This window comes from Choloepus didactylus, chromosome 6, assembly GCF_015220235.1.
Source record: "Choloepus didactylus isolate mChoDid1 chromosome 6, mChoDid1.pri, whole genome shotgun sequence".
Lineage (NCBI taxonomy): Eukaryota > Metazoa > Chordata > Mammalia > Pilosa > Megalonychidae > Choloepus > Choloepus didactylus.
The window spans coordinates 129,437,966-129,462,935 of record NC_051312.1 but is presented as its reverse complement, the minus strand read 5'-3'; the positions used below and the strand labels follow the sequence as shown (position 1 = coordinate 129,462,935).

At 45.3% G+C, this 24,970-nt stretch overlaps 1 protein-coding gene across 4 annotated transcripts in view; it reads right to left on the bottom strand.

Annotated features, from left to right (window-relative positions):
- The window catches only part of TTC12 (tetratricopeptide repeat domain 12), a 62,644-nt gene that overhangs the window by 3,401 nt on the left and 34,273 nt on the right, over positions 1-24,970 (bottom strand). For 3 of the 4 annotated variants that reach the window (XM_037841480.1, XM_037841481.1, XM_037841484.1), the window contains 13 exons: positions 23,287-23,347; positions 22,657-22,845; positions 21,388-21,457; positions 20,460-20,548; positions 17,919-18,087; positions 11,364-11,456; positions 10,389-10,449; positions 9,488-9,625; positions 8,957-9,055; positions 8,402-8,470; positions 5,934-6,035; positions 4,133-4,232; positions 728-953 (listed from right to left, as the gene is read on the bottom strand). In XM_037841480.1, coding sequence (XP_037697408.1) covers positions 728-953; positions 4,133-4,232; positions 5,934-6,035; positions 8,402-8,470; positions 8,957-9,055; positions 9,488-9,625; positions 10,389-10,449; positions 11,364-11,456; positions 17,919-18,087; positions 20,460-20,548; positions 21,388-21,457; positions 22,657-22,845; positions 23,287-23,347 — 1,466 coding nt within the window. Of the gene's footprint in view, positions 1-727; positions 954-4,132; positions 4,233-5,933; positions 6,036-8,401; positions 8,471-8,956; positions 9,056-9,487; positions 9,626-10,388; positions 10,450-11,363; positions 11,457-17,918; positions 18,088-20,459; positions 20,549-21,387; positions 21,458-22,656; positions 22,846-23,286; positions 23,348-24,970 lie in introns of those variants that run through there. The other variant, XM_037841482.1, reaches the window with a different exon arrangement.

Genomic DNA, 24,970 nt, shown 5'->3' with positions numbered 1-24,970 from the left:
TGGAGCCATGTACCCCAGAAAAACATGTTCTTAAATTTAATCCATTGCTGTGGGGTATGAACTTTTGTAAATAGGACCTTTTGATGATGTTACTTAAGTTAAAGTGTGGTCCAAATGAATCAGGATGGGTCTTAATCCTATTCCTGGAGGCCTCATAGAGGCCTCAGACAAGAAGACATAGGGAGGAGCCAGAAGCTAGATGTCAAGAAATCCGGAAGAGAAACAATGTGCCACCATGTGCATTACCATGTGACAGAAAAACCAAAGATCAAGGATCACTGGCAGCCAGCCCCAGAATACCAGTCTTCTGGGAGAAAACAGTGCCTTGCTAATTCCTTGATTTTGGATTTCTCCCAGCATCAAAATCATGAGCCAATAAATTCCTGTTGTTTAAGCTAACCCATTGTATGGTATTTGTTTTAGCAGCCAGGAAACTAAAACAATGACTTTGGCAGTAAGTGTGTGGAACTAAATTCCTGTCAGACAAACTTATCCCCTCTTTAGTTGGAGACTGAGGACTCTCCAATTCCCTCAAGTTCTCCTCCAGAGAAAGAGCTACTGGGGGCCCCAACACGTGTCTACACAAATGGCATGAGGGCTCCCAGGCCAGGTTCCACAGAGATCTGTGACATACAGTCCCAGTCAAAACACAGCACCCTGACTTGTCCTGCTCATCCTGAGAGGTGACTGACACTTGGGCCGGCTTGGGTTGGTGGTCACAGTGTACCTTGGCTCTGCCGTGCACAGTTTCCCCAGAGCGATCCCTGCATTCAGCTGCACAGCTGTCTTCTGGGCATCACCACCCGCGTGCTTTAACAGGACCTTCACGATGTCTGTTTTCAGCAGGGAAGACGCGACATTCGGTACTTCCATGCAGTTACCAAGGCAGAGGGCAGCGTTTCCCACCAGAATCTCATCCTCTGAGCTGAGCAGCTTCATCAAAACACTAAACTCTATAGGGAAGGGAGAGAACAAATATCAGTTCCTCCAAATCCTAAAACAGGAGGCTCACTACAGGACCTTAGGAGTACAGGGAGACATCAGTGGATACTGAGCTTCCCCAGAAGCACTGAAGGAGGACATGTTTACTTATTCATTCAGCAAATATTTATTGAACACCTGCGAACTCTCTCAACGCCTTGTTGCATCTCTGCTATATCCCAGGTGTGCAAACAGTGCCTGGCACAACACAGGTGTTACAAGAATGAATGCTATGTGTCAGAAGCCATTCCACAGCACCGGGAAACAGCAGTGGACGAAATGGTCAAAAGCTATGCCTTTCAGCCTCTTGCATTCTAGTGGTTGGAGACAGACAATAAGCAAAGCATGTGATATGTCAGACAGTGGTGAATGCTATGGATACAAATTAAGCAAGGAAGGGGGACACTGGGTACAGGGTTGGGATGGAGTGATACAATTTTAAAAGAAGTTAGAAGTAGAAGAGTGAGCTGTGTGGATATCTGGGGGGAAGGCATTTCAGGTAGAGGGAAGAGCAAGGTCAAAGGCCCTGAAGTACAAGCCTGCCTGGGCATAGGTGAGGCATAAAAAGGTCTATGTGGCTGATGGAGAGTATGCAAGAAAGAAGAGCAGAATATGAGGCCAGAGAGCTTTTGATATGCAAATAATAGGAATGACTCAGAGTGAGATGGGAAGCCATTGAAGGTTCTGTGGGAAGTGGCATGTGAACTGATTTATATTTCTAAAAGCACACTCTGTTCAGTGTTGAGAATAAACTATGGAACAAAGGCAGAATCAGGGAGACAATGAGGAGGCTAGCGCAATAATCCAGATGAAAGATAATAGTGGCTTGGACGGGGGGGCCTTGAGGAGGTAAGAAGTGGTCAGCTTCAGAATACATTTTGAAGGTAAAGCTGACAGGACGGGTTGATGGATTAGGTGTGGTGGTCAAGACATAAAGGAATCAAGGATGACTCCAAGGTTTTAGACCTGATCAGCTGGGAAGATGGAGTTACCATTTATGGGATAGGGAAGGCCAGAGGAGGTTTGGGGAGGAGAGTCGGGAGTTCAATTTTGGTCATGATAAATGAGAGATGGCAATTGGATAGTCAAGTGGTGATGTTAGGTGGGCGGTAGGATTTCACAAGCCTGGAGTCCAGGGTAGAGTTCAGGGCAATATTAATTTTGGATCATCAGCGTATAGATGGTATTTAAAAAAAAAATAGTGGATGAGAATGCCAAGGATTGAGTATAGACAGAGAAGAGAAGCAGCCCAAGACCTAAACTCTGGGCCTCTAATGTTTTGAAGTTGGGGAAATGAGAAGGAACCAGCAGTGAAGAGTGGGAAGGAGGAAGGAGTAAAATCCAGGAGAGTGTGGTCCTTTGGAAACCGAAGGAAGGAAGTGTTTCAAGCAGAGAAAGTGGTCCACTGTGCCACTAGGTCCAGCAAAATGTGGACCATGAGCTGGCTTCTGGATTTCACACTGGAAAGGAACTCAGGGATCCATCCTTCTGGGATAAGTGGAAGAGGAGCCATGAAATGGACGGCCTGGCTAGGGGAACCTCTAGGAGCTCCAGGTGAGTACACTCTGGAGCCAGCACAGGACTGTGAGGCTCTCCTCCCCAAGGTCACCAGTCAGTCTATGGAGGGATAATCAGGAGAGGAAAACAGGGGCTTCCCCTCATGTTTTGAGAATGACCAGTCATTCAGAGGCATGGACTAAAGCACACATCACTGCTGGGTTCAAATATCACGTTACTGCTCCTCCATTCCCCCGCGGAGCCATTCAAAATATGCTTCAGGAAACTGCTCAGAATCAAGCAAGTTCTTGGAGGGGCTTTTTGACACCCAAACTCCAGTGGAGAAGTTCTAAGACCTTTGAGCACACCTCTAGCCGTCAAGGGCAGGTTGGAGTTGAGAAGGGAAAAATTCTGGGGAAAATTCCTGATGTAATCAATGTCGATATATCTCCAGCATTAGCAGCTATTCAGAAACATGTCATAGGCTGTCCTATGTCTCTCTGTGGCAGAGGCCATCGAGGCTGTATTCAAACTCCTGCCTCAATGTGGCACTAAGATCTAGGTCTCAATTGGAAGGGTGAAAGACCTCAGGGTGTGTAGAGATCTCTGTCGCTCCGACCCAGAGTCTAGACCAGCGCTGTCCACTAGAACTTGCTGTGATGATAAGAATGCATTCTGTGCTGACTCTAACCACTAGCCACACACGGCTGTTAAGCACTGGAATACAGCCTGTGTGACTGATTAAATAGCTGCATGTAGCTAGCAGATGCCAAACTGTACAGTGCAGGCTGACACTGCCCAACATAGAAACTACTGAGAGACTTAGAACAGAAGGTTCTAATCCTAGTCATCATTAGCCAAGCCCTGTGCTAATCACATTATGGGTTTATCTTGTTTAATCTTTACCCCAACACCACGAGGGAGATCTGGTTATTTTCATTTTGCAGATGAGGAAAGAGGAACTCATAACTTGGCCAAGACCACACAGCCAGAGTGAGGACTTGAGCACAGGCCTGTGGTCTCTAACATGCTCATTCTTAACATCCACCCTCCACTACTGGGAGAGGTGCCTCCTGAGAGCCCCTGGGTGGGCTCAGAATCAAGCAAGTGATGGCATCCTGTACCGGCAGGGTAAGAGGCAGGATTTAGAAGAAAGGTACCTGCTTGTATTCAGTGTTAGTGTCTTCCAGAGGAGGTGGTAAGGAGAACATTCCACCAGCTGCCTCAGCTGGGAACCCTGGCTATGAATAACTATGCCAATTTAAGTTACTAGGCTAAAGCTGGGCTCAGACTCTGATACTGTCCTTGTTCACTGAAGATTGAAGTTTTTTTTTCCTTTGAAGGGAAAGAACCTATGCTGAGTCAGTCTCTGAAGAATCCTTTAGAAACAAATTCAATCTAATTTGGGGAGGGGAGGTAGTTTCCCTGTTATCTTTGAGCTCTCAGCTGAGTCTCCAAACTGTGTATTCCACCTACACACAGCCCAAAGGCTATGAGATGGCATCTTGCTCTGTAAATGCTGCTGAATTCTCAGAAAACGTTAACAGTATTACTGCAAAGTCCCCTCTCACTCCCCATCCTCAGTTCCTGATGCAGCCTTGAGGATGGATTAACCTCTGAGATGTGGGCTCTGCTTAATGAAACTGTCACTTACTTTTATCCAGGCTGATTACTTCTTCCCGCACTTGGTGAACACTATTAGTGCAGACGGCCAGTGTCTTTATGGCATAATGTGATGCGGTCTGGCCTCCAGTCTAGATTTCGGAATGAAATTAGAAAAATGAAATCAAACTTTGACCAGACGCCACAGTGAGCCGCTGTGATTGTTCTAGAGGTGTCGGGGATTGATCATGTCCCCCGCAAAAGGCACGTTCAGGCCGCAATCCTGGGTCCTGTGGGTGTGCACCCACTGTGAGTAGGATCTCTTGAAGATGGTACATCAGTTGAGGTGTGGCACAGGTGCATCAGGTTGGACTTTAATTGCGATTACTGGAGTCCTTTATAAGCAGAATAAAATTCAGACAGAGACAAGGGGAAGCCATGGGAGTGGCCAGAAGCTGGGAGCCAAAGGAACGTGAAGAGAAAGAAGACGCCACCGTGTGCATTGCCACATGACAGAAAAGCCAAGGACCGAGGATGACCAGCAGCCAGCCCTGGAATACCGCAGTTTTCTGGAAGAAAGCATTTCCTTGCTAATAGCTTGATTTGGTACAGCTAACCTCAAAACCGTGAGCCAATAAATTCCCATTGTTTAAGCCAACCCATTATACAGTATTTGTTTTAGCAGCTAGGAAACTAAAACAAATGCTTTCCTCAGCTTCTACAAGAGGAATCCACTGTGGGCAGCTTGTGCTTCCTGCAAGCAGGCCCCAGCTCTGCTGGGATGGAGTGGCACTCACATCCTCTCCAGCACAGGCCACACCCCTATGGGGACGCAGGCCTGTCATGGACACCTCAGTCACTGCCACCGTAAGACCTCATGATGGATGGCTGAGAAGAGAATGCTGTTGAACAGAAGGTCTACCAGAAAAGGGAGGAAAAGGCCTCCCATGTCAATTCACCATTTCGGAATGAGGGCTGACTTGCTAAGGCTGTCAGGCTAACAGTCCTTCATAGAAAACACCATGAATTTAGATCATTTTAAGAGGTTCGTGTCAAATCATCACCCTTCAAACCACCCAGTGCAAGGTCTTTAAAATGCATGTGTGTGCATCTAACCAGCAGCCTCTGGAAGGTTTGAAAGGGGTGCATGCAGTGAATGACGGCCGTCAGCTGAGTGGAAGCCTAAACTCAGACCCACGTCCCCCCCTCAGTTACCCCTGCCCTCCACCTCCCAGCAGAGCACGCTTCCCTGCCCCACTCAGCCTGGGGTTTTATGAATAAATCTCCCATGGTGCTTTCCTCACTGGGTACACACCTCACAGATGAGACACAGAGAGCAGCCATTTCAGGTGAATCCAGTTAACTATAGCACCCACTCTCAGATCCACTGCACTCATTTCAAAAACAAAAACCAGACATCTTTTGTCCCCTAGTGACTCTGCACCCTACATGTCTCATAAATGGAGTTACATTCACACTCTCCAGGCAACTGCATCAAACACCATGAGCAGGAAAATGTGAGCAAAATAATTGGCCTGAGAAACCTTATTGAAAGCCACTCAGACCATCCTTTCCAAGGATGAACGCCATACATTTTAAAGTTAGTCTTGACTGAGAGGCAGTTTTTATGGATGGACCTAGTGACCAATTTGCTTATTTATTCAATGATCTTCCGTGGCTCTTCCGAGCATTGCTCAGGTGGACCAGCAGAGGAGAATCTCTATCCTCAAGAAGTTTAAAATCTAGCAGGGGGAAAACAGCAGCGCTTGAACTGAACAAAGCCCTCCTGAGTTCTGTTTTTCAAATCAAATATGAGCCTCTTTGAAATTCAGGGGCTTGTGAAGTTATTTTACCTTCAGGAATTTAATCATTTTCTTCACCACTCCTCCCCTCACGGCCTCCTCCATGATCTTCAGAGAGGAAGGCAGGGTCCGGCTCAGGACGCCAGCAGCTCTCTGTGAAGCAAAGAGGAAAGGTTGATTAGATGTTCTTGATAGAAACGCTGAGGACTTTTAAAAGTTAACAACAGCAAGCACTGTTCTTTTTAATAAAGCTGCTGGGAAGGGGCTTTGAAAGGGCTGAAAACATTGGCCCTTGGGACCCACAGGCTCGGTTTATCTCAGCTTCACACAGGACCAACAATTCAATCCCAGGACCCTCAGCAGGCCCCTTATGAGATGCTGGGCTTCCGAGATTCATCCTCTCTCTGTCCTTTCTGATTCTTTGTCTTTTTGTTCTACTTTCTGGGAGATTTCATATATTTTCCAGCTCTGACTTTTCCCCCCATAGCAAGCTGTTACCATTTTATTGATAGAGTACTATCTTGGATTTCTCCGAAGATACAAATTATAGTCAATGTTTTCTTCTGTTTCCTATATTATCTCTGTTTCCTTTGGGTTGATTTTTCTGTTTGTTTCCCTTTGTTTTCCTCTTCTATGTGTCAGGCTTTCCTAAAATGTCTGGTGACCCTTAGCTGCCCAGTCACATTTAAGAAAAAAGCAATAAAAATATGTTTTGGAAAGCTGTGTTTTCAGGAAGTTTGTTGACTGGCAGGTGGAGAGGTGGTGCCCCTAAATATGAGAATGCAAAAATCTTTTCTCCGGTCTCTCAATTCCTTTAGAGAAAAAATGCTCTAATTTTTTTTTTTTTTTTTTTTGGTCTGGGGATAGATGCCTGGCTGCCAAATGCAGTACCTACCTCTTACTTCCTTCTGTCATACCTGGTATTTGGAAGTCCAAGTCCTCTCCGAGGTACTGCAAGGCAAATCGGCTCCCTTCCCACTTGTGTTCTCCTCCATTGGTATCACACACTAAGGCTGTTTCATCCGGGCCTCGTTAATTACCACTCCTGCAGCTCATCTCCATTCTTTAAAAGCTTGTTGAAATTGATGAGCTGTGGCCTGTTCACCTAGCGAATATGTGGGTTTCTACCTTTTTTTTTTTTTTTTTAAATGCCTTTAGTCTCATTCTAATGAGGTTTCCCTCTGGAGAAGAGATAAACTTGTGTTTTATTGTATGACTGATTTTGTTTCCCTAATCTGCTTCCTACAGATCCTAGAATCTTGCTTAGTTTGACAGGACAGACATCTCTCTTCTGGCCTGAAGCAGTAGCGACAGTGCCTACTGAAGGACCTGGTTCTCTGGTAAAGCTGTGACCTGGGTCAACAAGCTGGAAGCCACCCAACTGTGGGAAAATCTGCTCCTAGAGATTCCCTGAAGGGTTAGTTAGGGACTAGTGTTGACTTAGCTTTAGGTCTGAACCACACAGAAAAGCCTCAAGGATCCATAAACTTCTGGGACCAGAAGAAGGATTTGATGCAAGCTGTGAAGCCCCTCCCATGAAAATGCACCTTCACTTATAATTTTCTACCCACCCGCAGGGGCTCCAGGAAACACGAAGTCCTAGCACACATTCATGGAACCCGGGTTAAAAACCCCTGCCCTGTAATGTCTGGATTGACATTGTGGGAATGCTAGCCCCAAATAGGATATGTTGAATCTATTCAGAGCCTTTATTAAAACCCTAGAACCAGTGCTCAGTCCGCGATCCTTGAAGGGTTGATTTCTAAGACCCACACCCTGGATCTGATCCCACTTGTACCTCCAGCTTTAGGGCTCTAGCCCTGATAGGTGGGAAATAGAGATGCTGACTAATACAAGGGAACAACACATCCAAAGATGATAATAAACAGTCTCTGCAGTCATATTAATATTCTTCTCCTGATGCACTGTGTTAACCATAGCCTTTCTCAGTTTTCTTATCCAAATGTCAGAAACAGAATTTAGAAAGCCATTCCAGGATATGTCTCCAAGGGGCCTAAAATCAATATGCATAAACAGTTTCCAAGATCACTGGCCTCAAAATATGGGCCAGGCCTTTTGGACTATGAATAAAGAGGTTCTAAATAAAGTCACTTGGCTTGTTCAATTTGTACAGGGTTTTCTTGAGATAAGATAAATCAGATAAATTACACTGTAGATTTTGGTTAAATTCCATACCATATGGAACAGGGATCCTTAACATGGGTTAAAGGACCGTAGGGAGTTCACAGATGGGCAATAGGCGATCATTAAAATCCTGGAAACAGTAGCAAAATTTGATATATATGGGCTTATGGGCATTGTTTTTGTTCTGAAAAGTATATCCACACTATACCCCACAGAATCAGCAGATTTTGAAAGGTATGATGACCTCAAAAAAGGGAATAACTACAGATATCAAAAAAAATAAATAAACAAAACCCCAAAATTCAAGAACCACCACAACTGAAAAGTAATGAAAACAATGGTAGTGCTTCTGGATTTCTCTGGGAGAAGCTTACTGTCAGGAGGCCTCCATCCTGGCTGTTCAATAGAGACATGCACCTCCTGCTCACCTCCATGGCCCAGACCTACAACAGTGGGGGGCAAGGGGTGGAGAGGTTAATTTCCTGGTTCCCCAGTCCTCTATGGAGCTTCCTAAGAGCTCTGAAATGGAACTGAGCATGCCCTCCTTTTTACTATCTCCATACCCTGTCCATATTTTCCTCACACCACCACCTAATACTGCTCTTATTTCTTCCCAGGTCTGTGTCCCCTAACTACGGGGCAATATCTTGAGAACAGGCACCACATTTTATTTGACTTTGGAAGTCCAGCACCTAGTACCATACTCAGCACATCCTGGATACAGGATGAGGTCAGAAATGCAGTCAGCATTTCTGAATGAATAAATAACAGAATGATTCATCTCCCCCTCAGCATAGCAACATTATAGAGTATCCAATGTGTTTGAGCGCACATTTCTCTACTCTCTTTGTGAAAACAAGAGAAGTTCTATGTAACCTCTGTGTTTAGGTTAACGTAGGGTGCCAAGAAGAGAGAAAGGAATGCTGTACCTCAGAGACAAGGGGGGATTGAAGACACAAGTTCATCATGAGACCCAGGAGAGTATATATGACCTCTCTGAACAGGTCCACATCCTCCTCACACCTGGCCTTTGGAGACAAAACAAGGTAATCAATGACCTGCAGCTTCGCATGGACACCTCTTCCCCTTGATGGGGATTTCGGCATCCCCCACTCTCCCCAAATTGTCAACATCACTAGCCTAGGTGGTATCGGAAGATCAAAAACCAGTTCCACGACTTAGCATAGGAGAAAATGTGATTAATGGAATAGTGAGTTGCTGAAATGGGTGAGCAAGCCAAGACCACCAGAAAACCCTTCAAATCTCTCCATGGTAGACAAGATGAGGACTTGAAGGCTTTGTAAGGCTAGCATCCCATATACTCTATGTTACAGAAGGGATAAGCCACTTGCTCTAATACCCTCAGAAACAGAATTTTTGGAAAAAGCCAGATAATTAAGAAGCAGTAAATGTCCCAACCGAGGATAAAAGACCACCTTTAAGTAGAAGAGCTAACACACCAAGAGGCCCAGGCAGGCATCCCCAAATTCCTCACAGTCAGACATCTGTCTTCGGGTGGTGGCATCAGCACTGAAGTTTCCCATGATGGCGATACACTGGCAGAGAGCCAAGGGACTGGTTACCTTGGGATCTCTCTTCTAAAAGTGAATCGAGAGAATGAGGATCCTGAGAGAGCAGGTAAATGATGCCACAGGGCTGGGAACCAGACAGCTGAGTCAGACACAGGGGCATTGGTGGGCTCACACAGGCAATGGGATGGAGGTACACAGTGAGGTGGACCCCAGAGAGCATTGACCTGGAGATCGGGAGGCCTAGGGCTTAACCCCAGCCCCTCCACCAACCAGAAGAGGTGAGGGCTGGGCAAATCCCTTCCCTTCTCACAGCCTCCATTTCCACATCTGTAAAATAACTGGTGTGCAGATATGCTAAGGGCCCTTGAAATTTCTATGGCTCATTGGAGACAGGGCCTAGTTGTAACATTCTCTCCTGACAGAAATCCCCCCCCTTTCCCATTCCTCTGTCCCATCAGCTCAAATTGTGACATCTGTCCCCCGGAGAGTGATGATTCCCATTCATGGGACAAGATTGCCCACTGTACTGATGACGGGACTAAGTGTTCAGTGGGGAACGATAGAGACTGAGAAGCTCCCCACGCCTTCACTTAAGATGCATTCTACCAGCTTTTTCTACCCTGTAATGAGGCACATCCATTTGCTACCTGCACCTGTCCCAACTGTGGTTGTTTTAATAACTGGGAATTGTGTAAATTCCAGCTGTGAATAAATGATTAATCAACCTCGTGAGACAACGGGAGTTCTGGAGTGTAAACTCTGTTTAAACAGCTCTGCTCCTGTCCCTGAGAAAGTCTGTCACAGAAGATAAGGATGAGGGCTTGCTCACCAGAACACCTGTGAGTTCAGGGAGAACATCTGGAAGGTTGGCCCGGAACCAGATTTGGAATCTGTTGAAGAAACATCAGCCATGATTTACTTCTACTGTGCACAAACTGTAACATCAATACATCGTCCTGGGAAATGTAGCAGACAGTTACAAACTCTGGCCCGTGTGATTTACAGGGGGCATGGATGATCCATTCTGAACCAAAAAACGTCCACTGGGCATGTAACATGGTTTTAATTTTTCTGAGTCTGGGAAATTGCCTTTGACATTAAACAACAGACCTCAGGTGGGAGCTCCCTTAAGAAGAAGTTGCCACCACCCGCTCCCCTTGCTCTGAGTCTACACACTCTGTGCCGTGCAAACAGGAAATGCAGCACAAGCGTGTTTGCTCGTCACAGATATGGCGAGGGCCCAGATGCACACACATCTCAATGCTCCAGGGCGGCCAGTACCTGGCTGGCTGTGCCCAGGAGGCTGGCCTGTCTGTGAGCACAAGAAGGCCTCTATCATTACATGATCATTCTTAAACAGGCCACCCAAAGTTTGCAAGGAAATTAAAAACACAAGAGGTGCTTTAAAAAATAAATCTTAAGAATTATGAAGATCTAAGACTTTTACTGTCTTCCCTGTGAGCTAAACCTATGCTACTGGCCACCTAAGAGAAGACGCCATTTTACTGTTCTTTCATTCTTATTCACTCACATTCATTCATTCAACCGACATTTGCTGAGCAGATTAAGGGGGAAGAAGCTTCCCCCAAACACGGTGGACTTGCCTACTCTTTGAGGTAGTTTCAAAAATGTTACTGCTTCCAAACCCGCTGAGGACTGGAATGGAAGTAGCTGGCCACAGGGCACCCTGGCAAGCAGCAGATCTTGATACTTCGTAAATCCTGTGCTGCTAAGTCTGAGCTGCTCATTTTTAAAATGCCAGGCAAAGGTTTAAGAAGTGTCAATATCTGGAAATAAGAATTACCTTTCTTCCAGAGCCAAGTCTGTGAGCAGTCCCATGGCGGTGTTGGCACTCTTATCAGAGAAATCAAGAAATGACACCAGGGCCTCCAGCAATCTGCAAAAATCCATAACAACCTCAGTGGGTTGTCTTCAAACTAACAGCACCCCAACAAGGGGACTTTGCAAGGAAACCAGGAAAGAGTCAGCATCAAGGCGAAATAAGCTGAAAGACTGGCTTTGCCAGGCCCTTCCAGGAAGCCCAGCTTCTTGTCTACCCCAAAGAGATAAGATACCCTCCACTGAATGGCTCCACCATTTCATGTGAATTCCCAGAGGGTTTAAAAATTTTAACCAAAGTTTTTTTTTCATTGTTAAATGCACACTAAAACATCATTTTAACCATTTTAAAGTGTACAATTCAGTGGTATTAGGTACATCACAATGTTGTGCTACTATTGCCACTATCTAGTTGCAGAATGTTTTCATCACTCGCAAAGGAAACTGCATACCCATTGAGCAGTCACTCCCCATTGGCCCCTACTAATCTGGTAACCACTAATCTACTCTGTTTCCATCCGTGCTCTATTCTGGACTGTCACATAAATGGAATAATAAATATGTGACTGGCTTCTTTCACTTAGCCTAACGTCTTCAAGGTTCATCCATGTTGTAGCACGTATCAGTACTTTGTTCCTTTTTATGGCTAATATTCCCTTGTATGGATACACCATATTTTGTTTATCCATTCACCAGTGGACAGATATTTGGGTTGTTCTAACCAAAGCTTATTGATTATTGGATGCCAATTTGGAAGGAGTCTCTGGAGCCTCTGCCTTGTGACTCTGGCTTGGCCTGACCTGTTCAATACTCAGATGACATCTAAACAACATGTTTACTAATTGGCTGATAATTAAACCCAGGAAGGCCCCTATAATATGGCTGACTGAATAAAGATTTAAAAAGGTTTTGACAGGCTGCTGAATATATCAGATGAAATTTAGTAGGGTTAAAACTCAAAGTCTTCCACTGAGCACTGGAAATTATGTATAAGTAACAGAATTGGGAGACCTGGTTTATTAAGTGGTTTATATGAAAAAGATTTAAAGGATTTTAGCAAATTGCAATATGAGCAAACACTGTGGTGCAGCTGCCAAAATAAAAACTTAATGCAATCTCAGGCTGCCCTAACAGACTTGTCAACAGAACAATGCAAGTAAGAGTCGTTTATTCATTCAACAAACCCATACTTAGCACCTAAAAAATGCTGGGATCTAGTACTGAGTTCCTGGTCTCCTAGAGTGACATGTGTGTGAATAAATAAGGAAGATAAACTGTTTTAGGTGTTATGCTAGTAGCAGACACATATTAAGTGGGCCACAAAAGTCAGCCTAGCTAGGGGTTGGGGGTGGTGATACAGAGATGAAGAGAGGCTTCAAAGAGCAGATGACATTCAAGCTGTCTCTTGAAAGTGCAGTGTTGGCTATTTGCTCATTTATTCATTCAACCAACAACAGTTAATGAGCACATGCTGTGTGCCAATGTGGTAGGTTCTGGAGCCACAAAGATGAAACAAGAAAGACAATATCCCAGCTCTGAGCAGCTTGCAATTCAATGTCAGGCGCATGGGAACAGGAAGCAGAGAATTTCAGGCAGAGCACAAAGAATCTGTGAAGACCATGGGGCATACAATAGCAAGGAATTGACAATATATTTTCTTCTTATAGATGTGGGAAGGGAAGTAGTCCGGTTTGCTAATGCTGCCGTTCTGCAAACACCAGAAATGGACTGGCTTTTATAAAGGGGGTTTGTTTGGTTACAAAGTTACAGTCTTAAGGCCATAAAGAGTCCAAGGTAACACATCAACAATCGGGTACCTTCACTGGAGGATGGCCAATGGTGTCCAGAAAAACTCTGTTAGCTGGGAAGGCACATGGCTGGTGTCTGCATGCTTTCAGATTGCATTTCAAAATGGCATTCTCAAAAATGTCAGCGTCAGCTTTCAATGGCCATCTTCAAAATGTCTCTCTAAGCTACAGCTGCGAGCTCCTTCTGTCTGAGCTCTTATAGGCCTCCAGTGATTTAATTCAGATCCACGCTGAATGGGTAGGGCCACACCTCCATGGAAATAACCTAATTGAAGTTATTATCCACAGTTGGGTGGGTCACATCTCCATGGAAACAACCTAATCCAAAGACTCCAACCTAATCAACACTAATACATCTGCTCCCAGAAGAGTGCATTAAAGAACATGGTGTTTTGGGGGCCATAACACATCCAAACCAGCACAGGAGGGATCTGTGTTAGAACTCTGGTTTAGGCAACAGGATGATGGAAATGCCACCATTGGAAACTTGGGGAGCTGTTTATGGTTAGTGCTTAGGGCTCGAGGGGAAGACCAGGAGTAGCGAGGCTGGAGAGCCATGCAGAGAACAGATTGTGGAGGCCCTTCCATGGCCTGCTGGAAGTGGGTACTTTACCTTACAGGCCTATGTGTTTCAAAGTGTAGTTGGTAGATGCCTTGCTTTAGATGGGAGAAGTGGCTTCCTGGGTCCTTCTCAGTCTCTGCAGGGGAGAAGGCTCCAGGAGGCTGCATTTGAACAAAGTCTTTAGGTGATTCCTGGTACTATATTTCTCAGTAGTTGGAGAAGTATTGTTGTAGGCAATAGATATTAGCTTACACATTTTAAATAGGAAAATGCCAGGACCTATGTGCATTTCAGAAGAGTCACACTGGTGGTGCGGTGGAGGCTGGAATGGAGAAAGGGCCCTAGGAGGCCAGAATCCAAGCAGAGAAAACTGTGATCGTCCAGACAGTAAAGGTTGAGGGACTGAGCTGAGGCAGAGGCAGAATAAGAGGTACAAAGAGAAGGAGGCACTCACGAAGACCAGGAAGGAATGACTGGAGACACTGGAGGAGGACCAGAAGGAAATGAACCCAGGAGAGGCCTCAGAGGTGGAACTGACAATATATTTTCTTCTCATGGATGTGGGAAGGGAGGGGTCTAGGGTAACTCCCAGGGTTCTGGTTTTGGCCACTGGATGGATGAAAAAAACACCAAAGAAGACAGGAAATTCAGGTAGAGGGTCTGGTTTAAAAAACCAGTTTGATTAAGTTTATGATGCTTGTGGTTGCTGAGATGGGGATGTCCAGTGGCAGAAGGGTGTTGTCATCTATGGCTCCAACTATGAGTGGCAGTTAAAGCAATGGAAGAGAAAGATCCTGGGGCCCTTGCCATGCAATGGGTGACAGCATAAAGGGTGTTTGCATAGGAAATCGAGAAGGTAAAAGCAGGTGGTAGGAAGGCCAGGGAGGGTGCTGTGTTGACACCCACAGCTGTGGTCTAACGGAGAGTGCAGTGACCAAAAGGACCAAGTGCCACAGGCAATCAGGTGACATAAAGACTGAAGAGTCTTTGGTATTTGGGATCATGGGCTCTGCTCCAGGCACCCACATCCATGGTACTGGATTTATTACACAGCTCATTCCGTGAGGGGTCTGGAAGCCAAATCACCTGAGAAGTGGTAGAGGGAACCAGGGTGTTTAGCCTGGAAAAGATGGGTGTCTTCAGATACAGAAAGCCCCAGAAAGGTGCAGGTTTGAATTCTGTAGTGCTTCAAACCACTGAACTCAGTTCTCAACGAAGGGAGGCAGAACTGTCCCCAAATGGTATGGGGCAGGCAGACTCGTATTTGGCATAAGGAAATAATTTTATAACTGTCCTGGAAAGGGGTGGGCTGTGTTGGAAGGTGAGCTTGGCATCCTCTCATTAGCTGGGCAAGACTCCCTATCGGTTAGCTGTTTCAGTGCCCATCCTAAATTAAGTAGAGAAAAATCTAACAAAAAACCTGGAACCTTCCCCAGAGAGGACTGCATACAGGCTGTAACAGGTGCCACAGCAGGGACATCTGTGCTAGGTGGTCTGGATTGGATTCTATGGTCCCAGGTGACTTTAAGTTTCTGCAAATCCCCGTCTTCCTCAGGAATGTATTCCAGGGCTCATTCTGACAGATTTAATTTGCTTTACAGCTAGTTCAAATTCTTCTGTTACCAGTTTAAGTTTGTTTTCTTCAGTCTTGAAGATGAATGCTAATGAACCTGAATAGCACAGAAGATGAACCAGCAGTATAAGATCATCTTGTTTTTTGTCCCAGGAGACATAAGAAGCCATGTGACAAAATGCACATCCTAACTAGACTCATTACCTAAAGAGGACACTGTGCCTCTTTCTACTCCCTCTTGTCATCTCTTTTGTGTTTGTGTGTGTCATCTTTTTGGTGACAGAATGTATGCTCTGCTGGAGAGCAGCTGTCCCTGTGGGAGGGCCCCAGATCAGACAATGATCCAGTGTTATTGATAAATGCACTCTCACCTCAGTTTAGGATGCTAAACAGTGTACTCCAAAAGAGACATGGTTATAAAATTACTATTGAGTCCATGCTGTGGCTCAGGCATGATACTAGTTGCTTTTTTAACAGCGGTAGATGCTGTTTGCACAGACACTCCCAACTCCTTTCTATCCTGTTTGACTCTACTCCAGAAACTGGAACATTAAGAACTCATTTTCCCAGCCAGGGGCAGCCATGTGACACAATTCTGACCAAAGAGAAATAAGCAGTGGCTTTTCTTGATAAAAGGGACAGATCTGGCTGGTGCTAACCTGTCTTAAATAGAGATCTCATGCCTGGAGTTGCAGCAGCCTTGTGTGACCATGAGGGAAAGATCAAGAGGAACAGAGACCTTGACTGTGACATCTTTAAGCCATTGAATTGCCATCTTTAGTCTTTTTTGTTACGTGAGAAAAACAAGCCAGCCTCTATTTTGTGTAGGTTTCTCTAGTTCAAGTATTCTGTAAAATGCAGTGAGAAAACTCTTAAATGATGTGTATGCATTACCTCCCTTAAGCTTCATCATCAGTCTGTCATGCAGCTGAGACAGTGGGGCTCAGCAGGGGAAGCAATGTTCCTGGGCCACAAAAGCAGAAAGAAATCAGACAGGATTTGAGCTCCGGAGAGCCCGAATCTAAAAACCTGGCACTTGCCTCAAAGCAACACTGGCCCTCACTTCCTGTCAGCTCACATGTATCCCTCCAGCTTCTCATATAAGGAAAAACATTTTCGTAGGAACATTGGCATGTGCACCTCTGGGTGGGTCAGGGGATCTGCATGCAGCTGCCCTGCTTCAAACCATTACATTTCATTATAGAGAACCCATTATATCTCCTTCTGGTTTAATTGGAGATGGCCACCTACAAGAAGAGTGGGGAGAAGGGTAATAAGCTGAGCTTTCTTTGACTGAATAAAGAGAATAGGCTGCTCTCTGAGACCCTGGTAAAATCCAAATTGAAAACTGAGCAATTCAAAGATAGCTGGGGGGAAAAAGCTTATGATAACTATAGCCACATTTACTCAGAGAGACAAAAACCAAATGAAAACCATATAATGAAGGTACTGAGGAAATGACTGCAGAATCATTTGAAATCTGAAATGTACTTTTAGAGAGTCTAACTCTGCTAACAATCTATCTGCAGGTCTGGGCTGAGCTTTAGGCAGCTGACAAGGCCTTTCCTGGGGCCACTGTGGCTGCCAAGATGGGGAGACGCAGGTGAGGCCTGGTAACAACCCTGTCCTTAGCCTACCGGGGCCTTCCTCAGCTAGGAGGGGAAGAGGTGGGAGATGTGGGCTGGGACCAAGAAAGACCTGGCCGGGCTAGGAACCGAGCTCCAATAGACAGGTACCTGGAGGACAGTCAGTGAGATTCCTCTGGGGATGTGCTGCAGCTCCTCCTTCCCTGTCCGTGAAAGGGGAAAATCACTCCCACCTTGCTTACCTCGCAGGATGAGGTGAGATAAAATGAAGGAATAGGGGAAAGAATCGGAAGGTTGACTTTTCTGTTTAGATTGTATCTGAAACATTTATAAAGCAAGCTACCATTTCTATTATGTTGAGCCACATGAAACTGCCGATATTCACTCTTTTTTATCTAAAAAATGTCAATTTCATACATTCAAACTAATAATCTTTAGACAGAAAAGCACTGGGCAGAATCGCTGTGGCTCAGTCACTGTTTTACAAAGTCTCCCTAGGAAGGCGCTCATTCTATTCCTACTGCTTTAGGCCTTGGCAAGACCTACATGTGACAGTGTTTGAGATTTTATTTATACTCTTTGTTTCAGAATGGATATGTAAAATAAGATAGCAGTACCTCCAATGGGAATGAAAGAAGAAAAATAAGGATAGAGACAGAACAGAAGCAGGGCCGGGCTAAGAGGGCAGAAGAGAATGACCCCTTTCAGGATGGGGTCCACACCCGCCATTTGCCTGGCTGCCACAGCTGTGAGACGGGAACAAGCCCGCTGCTCAGGAGAAGTGAAGCTGTTCATGGGACCAAGCTCAGACAGGAGTGTCCTGAGGTCCTCAGGAAGAGGGGTTCCTTTCCAAGGCTCCTTTCTTTTAAGGACCTTTAGTAAAGTCTGATGGCACCTCACCAGTCAGAGGAGTGAGGAGAGAGAAGGGCAAGCTTTGCTCGCCACGTGACAACCAAGACGCCCCCAGGAAGAGCCCGCAGCAGGGCCTTACCGGGTCAGGTCGAGGTGGCTGATGATCAGACTCCGTCCGTGCTGGGTCTGGGCCAGCTGCAGCAGCAAGGCCAGGCCGTGCTGCCGGATGGTGGCCATGCTGGAGGCCACGAGGGAGGGCAGCAGCCTGCCCATGTCAGGGCGCACCACCAGCAGGCGCTGGTTTTCCTCTGCAAAACACAGGGTTGTCTGCTTTGCACACTCATGGCAGGACAGCAACCAAATCAGCCCTGTCTCCTGCCATCCCATTGGGGTACCTGATTCTTCTCCATCCACTTGAGAGGCAGGATAATGAAGTGGTATGAGCACAGATCTAGAACCAGACTGCTGGGTCTGAACTATCCAGTGAACAACCATGGCCAAGTTACTTAGCTCCTCTGTTCCCCAGTTTTCTCTTTGGTAAACTGAGGATAACAACCCACTTAATGGATTTATAATGAGGATTCAATGAGTTACTATGTGGTTGTGGTCAGAATGGGGACTGGTGCTGCATACTAGTTAGCTAGTATTATCAGAAGGCTCCTTGACGCCTGGTATCCAGAAATGTGAGGAGAGAGAAAGAAATTAGCTTAATTGTGGAATATCTTTAGACCTTCAATCTTTACATAATGGCCAGAACAACCATACGAGCGCTCCAGGAAATCAGAATATCACGTGAGAACACTAATCACTGGAACATGCCCTCATTCCTAGACTAGAAGTGGTGCTTTCCAGGGTGGTAGCATTGGATCCTCTGCCCCCTGGTTCGCTGGAATGTGAGGCTACGCTATAAAGCGGAGCAGAGCCAACTGTATCACGCAGGGAGGGGACCCACTGCTGGGGCTCCACCGCTGTGCTAACTGCCCATTTACACATGGCAAGCAGAGATCAGGCAGAAGACACACACCAGGGCTCTGCCAGGCCCTGCAAGAGCTGGGGTCATGGGCAGGCAACGGGATCTGACTTGTAACCCATAAATCAAGCCATGCTTTTATTGCAAACATTGTATCTCCATCCTACAGCTCTCCTGTGGTTACGCCTGCCCATGTCAAATAGGTTCTATCAATTTTCAAAATGGAAGGGTTTTTGTTTGATTGTTTAGTTCGTATATTTTTTCTCATACTGGAAATGTAGCTCATGGTAAACAGTTCAAATAACAGAAGAAGTATAAAGCGAAAAATGAAGGTCCCCTCTTGTATTTCCTCCAGGAAAGCCCACTCCCCAAAGGACCTGTTATCCAACCCTCATATGAATAATGTTAGAAATGTTACACATCCTACCATGTAATCGGATTTTTCCCCCACTCAGCAATATATCACAGACATACTTCCATCTCTTTACCTTTAAGCATTCCCTTGTCCTTTTTAAGAACGGCTTTGTAGTTATTGAGACGGACATGCCAAGATTTCACTGATCTGACATAAAACATTTATATCACAGGCTGTGCCTGACAGTATTTTCTCAGATGTTTAAAAAAAAAAAAAAAAGGTGACCCTCCAAGAAATGGGTTACCATGTAAGATCCATGCTGAGTAAACACAGTGACACCTTTGCTGAGCCCTGCCTTTCTTCTGCCTTTAGGGGGCTTTGCTGAAACAGGGCCCTAAGCCCTGAGCCCGGGCAGGGTCCTACCAGAGGGGCAGGGAACCTGGATGATATTAGTCTGGGCCTAATTCCCTTCAGGGAAAAGTACCCCTGAGTTTCTAGTTTTTTAGAACTTAAGATGATTCTTCCACTGTTGAAGTTGCAGTTTTGATTTAAATCTTTAAACATTCCTTTACTAACCAAAGAGAAAAATCTGTATTATTTCATATTTGTTCAGCATTTTATAAATTTACAAATTGCATCCACTAGCTTATTATTGGGTCCCCACAGTAGCACTATGACAAGGAGACACAGCTGTCATTCCCATTTTCTGTTTTGTGTCCAAGGCTGGACCTTTCCCCATGAAAACACATTTTATAACAATGAGGGAAATACTTAAAATTTTTGTTTACATTGAAGCCACAAAAGTGGTAAGAAAGATCATACAAATACTCAGTGAACCCCAGAAGATTCTAATATGTAAAAACAGGGGTTAACAAAGTAAATAAGATCCCTATAGCCTTTTCTTTTTCCAATATTACACACTAATCAGTGTCGGAAGATGCCAGCAGGGGTGACTCTAAATCTCCTGATGCTGAAATGGGTACCGTGGTCAGCAAAAAGGATTATTTTTAGGCAGACCGGAAAGGAAAAACTCAATCCACCCCCTCCCAGTTGCTCACACATGAGCAGAAGTCATGAGTGTACAAAGAGCAGGGAGAGTACCCTGTGATGAGGCCACTTGTTACGCTAACCGTCACCCTGCCCATCGCCCACCGGGCAGCTCTCAGTGTCCCGTGGCTGGTGGGAAGGCAGCTGTATGGGGCAGCCCTTGCCTTTGATCCACACACTTTTTCAGGGAGGGGCTCCAGACGTCCCCTCTCCAGGGCCTGGCCTGCAGGGGACAATTGTGCCCGATTGCATACTGCCTGTGTTAACAGCACATCAACGATCACTACTGGTGATTTCCCCAGCCTTACCATTCCCATTGCACACCGCTTGCCAGAGCCTGAGGACAGACACACATACTGTCTCTTCAACAGCATCTTTCCCCCCTGTGGAAAAGCACCTACGATTGGAGAAGGGAGAGCAATATAAAATCTGGTAATCAGCCTTGACTTTCCTTTTCATTTGGCTTTATTTTACCCCTAGATGTCCCAAGGGCAGGTTAAGAAACTAATTTTATAATCCAGAGGCATAGGTCTCCAGGGTCATTGGGCTGCTAAGCACTGGACTTAGAGCTCCCAGTCAAGGACAAGGCCCGAGCAGTCAGGGCTGCACGGGGGAGTGTGGTGAGCCAGGGGCCTCGGCGGTGTCTGCACCAGGATCAGTGATCTGGCGCTGGGACCACAGACTGCTTAGGGCTCACGGAGCCTCCTCACACATGTGGACACACGCCGGTGACCCCAACCCACCCCGGGGCCCTAAGCCTCAGCAGTTGCACCCGAACAATAAAATAAAATAAACCAAAAATAACATTAACAAACTGCCTCCATATGGGTCTTTCTCCAGAAGAAATTAAAAATGGGATCAGCCAGGGCCCAGCTAATCTCATTTCCTAATGTGATCAGCAAATGCCAAAAGAGAAACAGAAGAAACAGCAGTCTTCCGAAAACTGATGGGAAACCAGCAAGGACTTCTTGCACTTGCAACTATGAAGTGTAAGGAGAACCGCTGGGAAGTGCTGCTTCTCTTTTCCAGTGTTCACTGTGGCATAACTCAAACTACAGAGGCTTGGTGCTCTGGGGGTGTCCACGAAACAGCTTGGTGCCCCTCAAGGAGCCAGCATTCCTGGCTGAGGGTGGGGACATCCTGGAAAGCTGCTGCCTGCCTGATTAATGTCTGATTACACAAGAAATGGTTGTTTTCCTTGGTTTGAGGATGCCCTGTCTTTATGAATGTTCCTACCTTCTTATGACCTCATTGTCACCGATGATACTGAATCCATTGTGTGTTCTGAATAAAGTTCGTTCTGTGCCTAAAACAAATTCACAGCACACCATGTCAGTTTCCTGAACTGTGTAGCTTGTGCCTGGCTGCCACACAGCCAGCTGATGACAAGAAACCCGATATGGACTGTCAAGGTCACCCAATTAACAGGTGGGACAGAAACAAATCCCTTTAAATTCTGAGAACCAAAACTGTCATCTGCCACTCCCGTGACACAGAGAGAGACTCCCGTGTTCAGAGGAGAACCTAGCTCATTTTGTAATCTGTAGAGAGCCTCTAGGAGCTACTTCACCTCTGGGAAGAGCTGGCAAATCTGTTTTTAAATATTTATTTCAAAGCTGTTTCCAGGCTCTAGAGAGAAACCTATAATCTCCAAGAAACTGCAGAAGGGGATATTTGAGCACCCTCCACTGTACACTAAAGGGGAGGCCGAAACTCTACCTGTTTGCACAAAAAACAATCTGTCATGGAATAACAAAAATGGTCTCAATGTTTACAGGAACTGTGAGAGAGAACAGGACGGCTCTCATAGGGAGGAGAGCTGATGTTTGCCCTGAATCTATTTTCACCTCCTTAAAAGCCAGTAAATGTAATTGGGGTAAAACATACTTCATCCTACAAAATTCTGAATAGGTTGGATCCTGTCTTCCATTACTCTATGGTACGGGGAGGTGGGAGGGTGGTATGGGATGCTTGGGGTGGGGAAGGGATGTCTGGGGTATTCAAAGGGGGGTGGTGAGTGAAGGGGCATGTGGGATGTGTGGAGCCTGCATAAGGGATAACTGTGTGTGAGTCTGTGATACAGGGAAGTGTGGTGTGAGCACATCCTGCGTGTGTGTGTGTGTATGTGTTCTGTGTCAGTGATATAAGTATACATGGAGTGAGAGTGTGCTCTGTGTTTGGTGTATGTCAGCTGATGTAAGTATACATGAGTGTATGCTGTCCATGTGTGTGTGTGTGGTGTGGTGTCAGTGATGAAGTATACATTGAGTGCCCACCATGTGTGTGTATGTGTGGTATATGTTGAGTGTGTGCATGCCCTGGGATGAGGATGAAGCAAGTGTGGGGATATATTTCCTGTGTGCCTCCCTCAGCACTTGCATGTATTAGATTTTCAATCAATGTTGGTGGAAGGGTGGGAGGATGGGAATCTTTGCCTGTGAAAGGCAGACCTCTTGTCCCTTTATACCAACAACACTCATGAGCTCACACTCATCTCTGGCTTACAATCCATCATCATTTCGGTCAGGATCTCGATCCCGCCTGCGTAGAACAAGGGGATCTGATCAGGCTTGGAGAGGGTCTCCAGGAGATTCTTGGTCGACACAGCTGTGTTCTTTCCGGAATTCAGTGATTCATGAGCTTTCTTCTCTTGCAGTTCTGCTTTCTCCTGGAGATCTACTTGATTCAGGCAATCTAGCAAAACAAGAAGGGGGGAAAACTCTAATAATCAACATTACTACATAAGAAGCAACATATTTATTCTTTTGAAGATGGAAGGTTGAGGAGCACAACTATTAAAATAATTCAGTCTTCTTCAGCAAGGACAATTTTAAGAACCCTGTAAAGTCTATATCCAGAGTCTTAAACTATCTTTGAGGTTCAAGGGCAATGTTATTTATTTCCTGGCAAGAAGGCCCTGTGGGAGGATGGTGTAGAAAAGGACGGCCAAGGGTTGAGTGGCAGTAGAGAGAGAAGGAGGAGGGCAGGCCTGCTAACATAGAAGACGACTTGATGATGTAGGAAAGGCAAGGCTGTTGCTTCATGGCCACTTACAGAGAAGCTATGGCTGGCACTCTAAGGCTGGAGCACAAAGGGGAAATGAAATCCAAAGGACATCAGCAGGAACATACTTACCTTTCACCTGTGTCTGTAGTTCGGGGTTTATTTCTAAGATTTTCTGGTAACACTCTCTAGACTGGAAAAAAGAAACAAAATCTTAAAGAGTGGTTGGGGGTAAAGGTGATTACAAGAAAGACACTGGGCATCACAGAGCTTAGTGCCTTCATTACTTCCTCCCACCCTCCTCCTGCTCCCAGCGCAGGAGGTAGGCATGGGGGATGCACCATGTACTTGATGTTTTGTCTAGGGTTCTCTGGTTCTGTGGGGCAGCAGGTGTTATTTCAAAATTCATTTTTAAAAAGTATTGTCAGAAACAGTCCCTGATGAAAAATGTCCAGTACTAAATTCTTGTGGATCATGCTTGGCTGGGTTAGGAATATTTAGATATGATATTTACACAGGAGAGAACAGGAGGCTACCTGTCAGAGTTGCCCAAAGGGATGCATGGAACAAGGAATTAAATGATGCTGGAGACATTATTGACAGAGACTTGGGAATAGGAAAAGAGAACTGCCTAATTAAATATACAGGGCTGCAAAAAAGCCAGGAAGATGGCAATTCACTGGCCACACAAGAGTCAGCCAGAGAACTTGAGAGTATTCTGTTGGCCCTGTTAATTAGGAAGTTCCTGGGAAAATTAAGATTCTAGTTCGTGATTTCTGGGTTTCGGGGGGCATTAACCTTCAGAGACAACAAAAAAGAACTACACAGTCCAACCAATCACAGAGAAAAAAAATGCAGGAGAAAACCTGTTCTGAGAGACTTTGAAGGCTCAAGGCTCATCTAGAAGACTAGAGTTAAGAAATGCACTGAAGGGGAAAACATCACATTAAAGCAGAGAAGAGTATTGCAGGGTGGAAGTATGCATAGCAAACATGATGACCCTGTATCCAACATCTCTTCAACTTCAGATGTAACCTATCAGCAATTCCTGTTGGCTTCACCATCAGTATATACCCAGAAACCAATCACTTCTCACCATCACCATCACCCTGGTCTAAGAAACTATCACCTCTTGCTTGGATAATTTATTGCAATAGCCTTCTGACTGGTTCTCTGTTCTGATCTTGCCAAGCCAAAAATCTATTCTCAATACAGCATGATCCTTTAAAACATGAGTCAGAGCATGTCATTCCTCTGCTCAAAACCATCCAATGGCTCCCAGCTCACTCAAAGTAAAAGTCAAGGTCCTTCTAAAAGCCTGTGAGGCCATACAGGATGATTGTGGTATTGGAATAAGGATAGACATAGAAGTCAATGGAACAAAATTGAGAGGCCAGAAATAAATCCATACATTTATGGACAAATGATTTTTGACAAGGTTGCCAAAACTATTCAATGAGGAAAGAATAGTCTTCCATTTTTAAAATATATATATATATATTTTATTGAGGTTGTTCACATACCAGACAACTATCCAAAGATCCAAAGTGTACAATCAATTGCCCATGGTACCATCACACAACTGTGCATCCATCAACACAATTAATTTTTTTTCAGTTTTTAGAGCATTTTCATTACTCCAGAAAAGAAATAAAGACAAAAAAAGGAAACTCAAATCCTCCCATAGCCCTAACCACGCTCCCCCTCCATTACTGATTCATAGCTTTAGTATAGTACATTTGTTACTGTTGATGAAAGAATGTTAAAATACTAACTGTAATATATAGCTTACAATAGGTATATATATTGTTTTCTA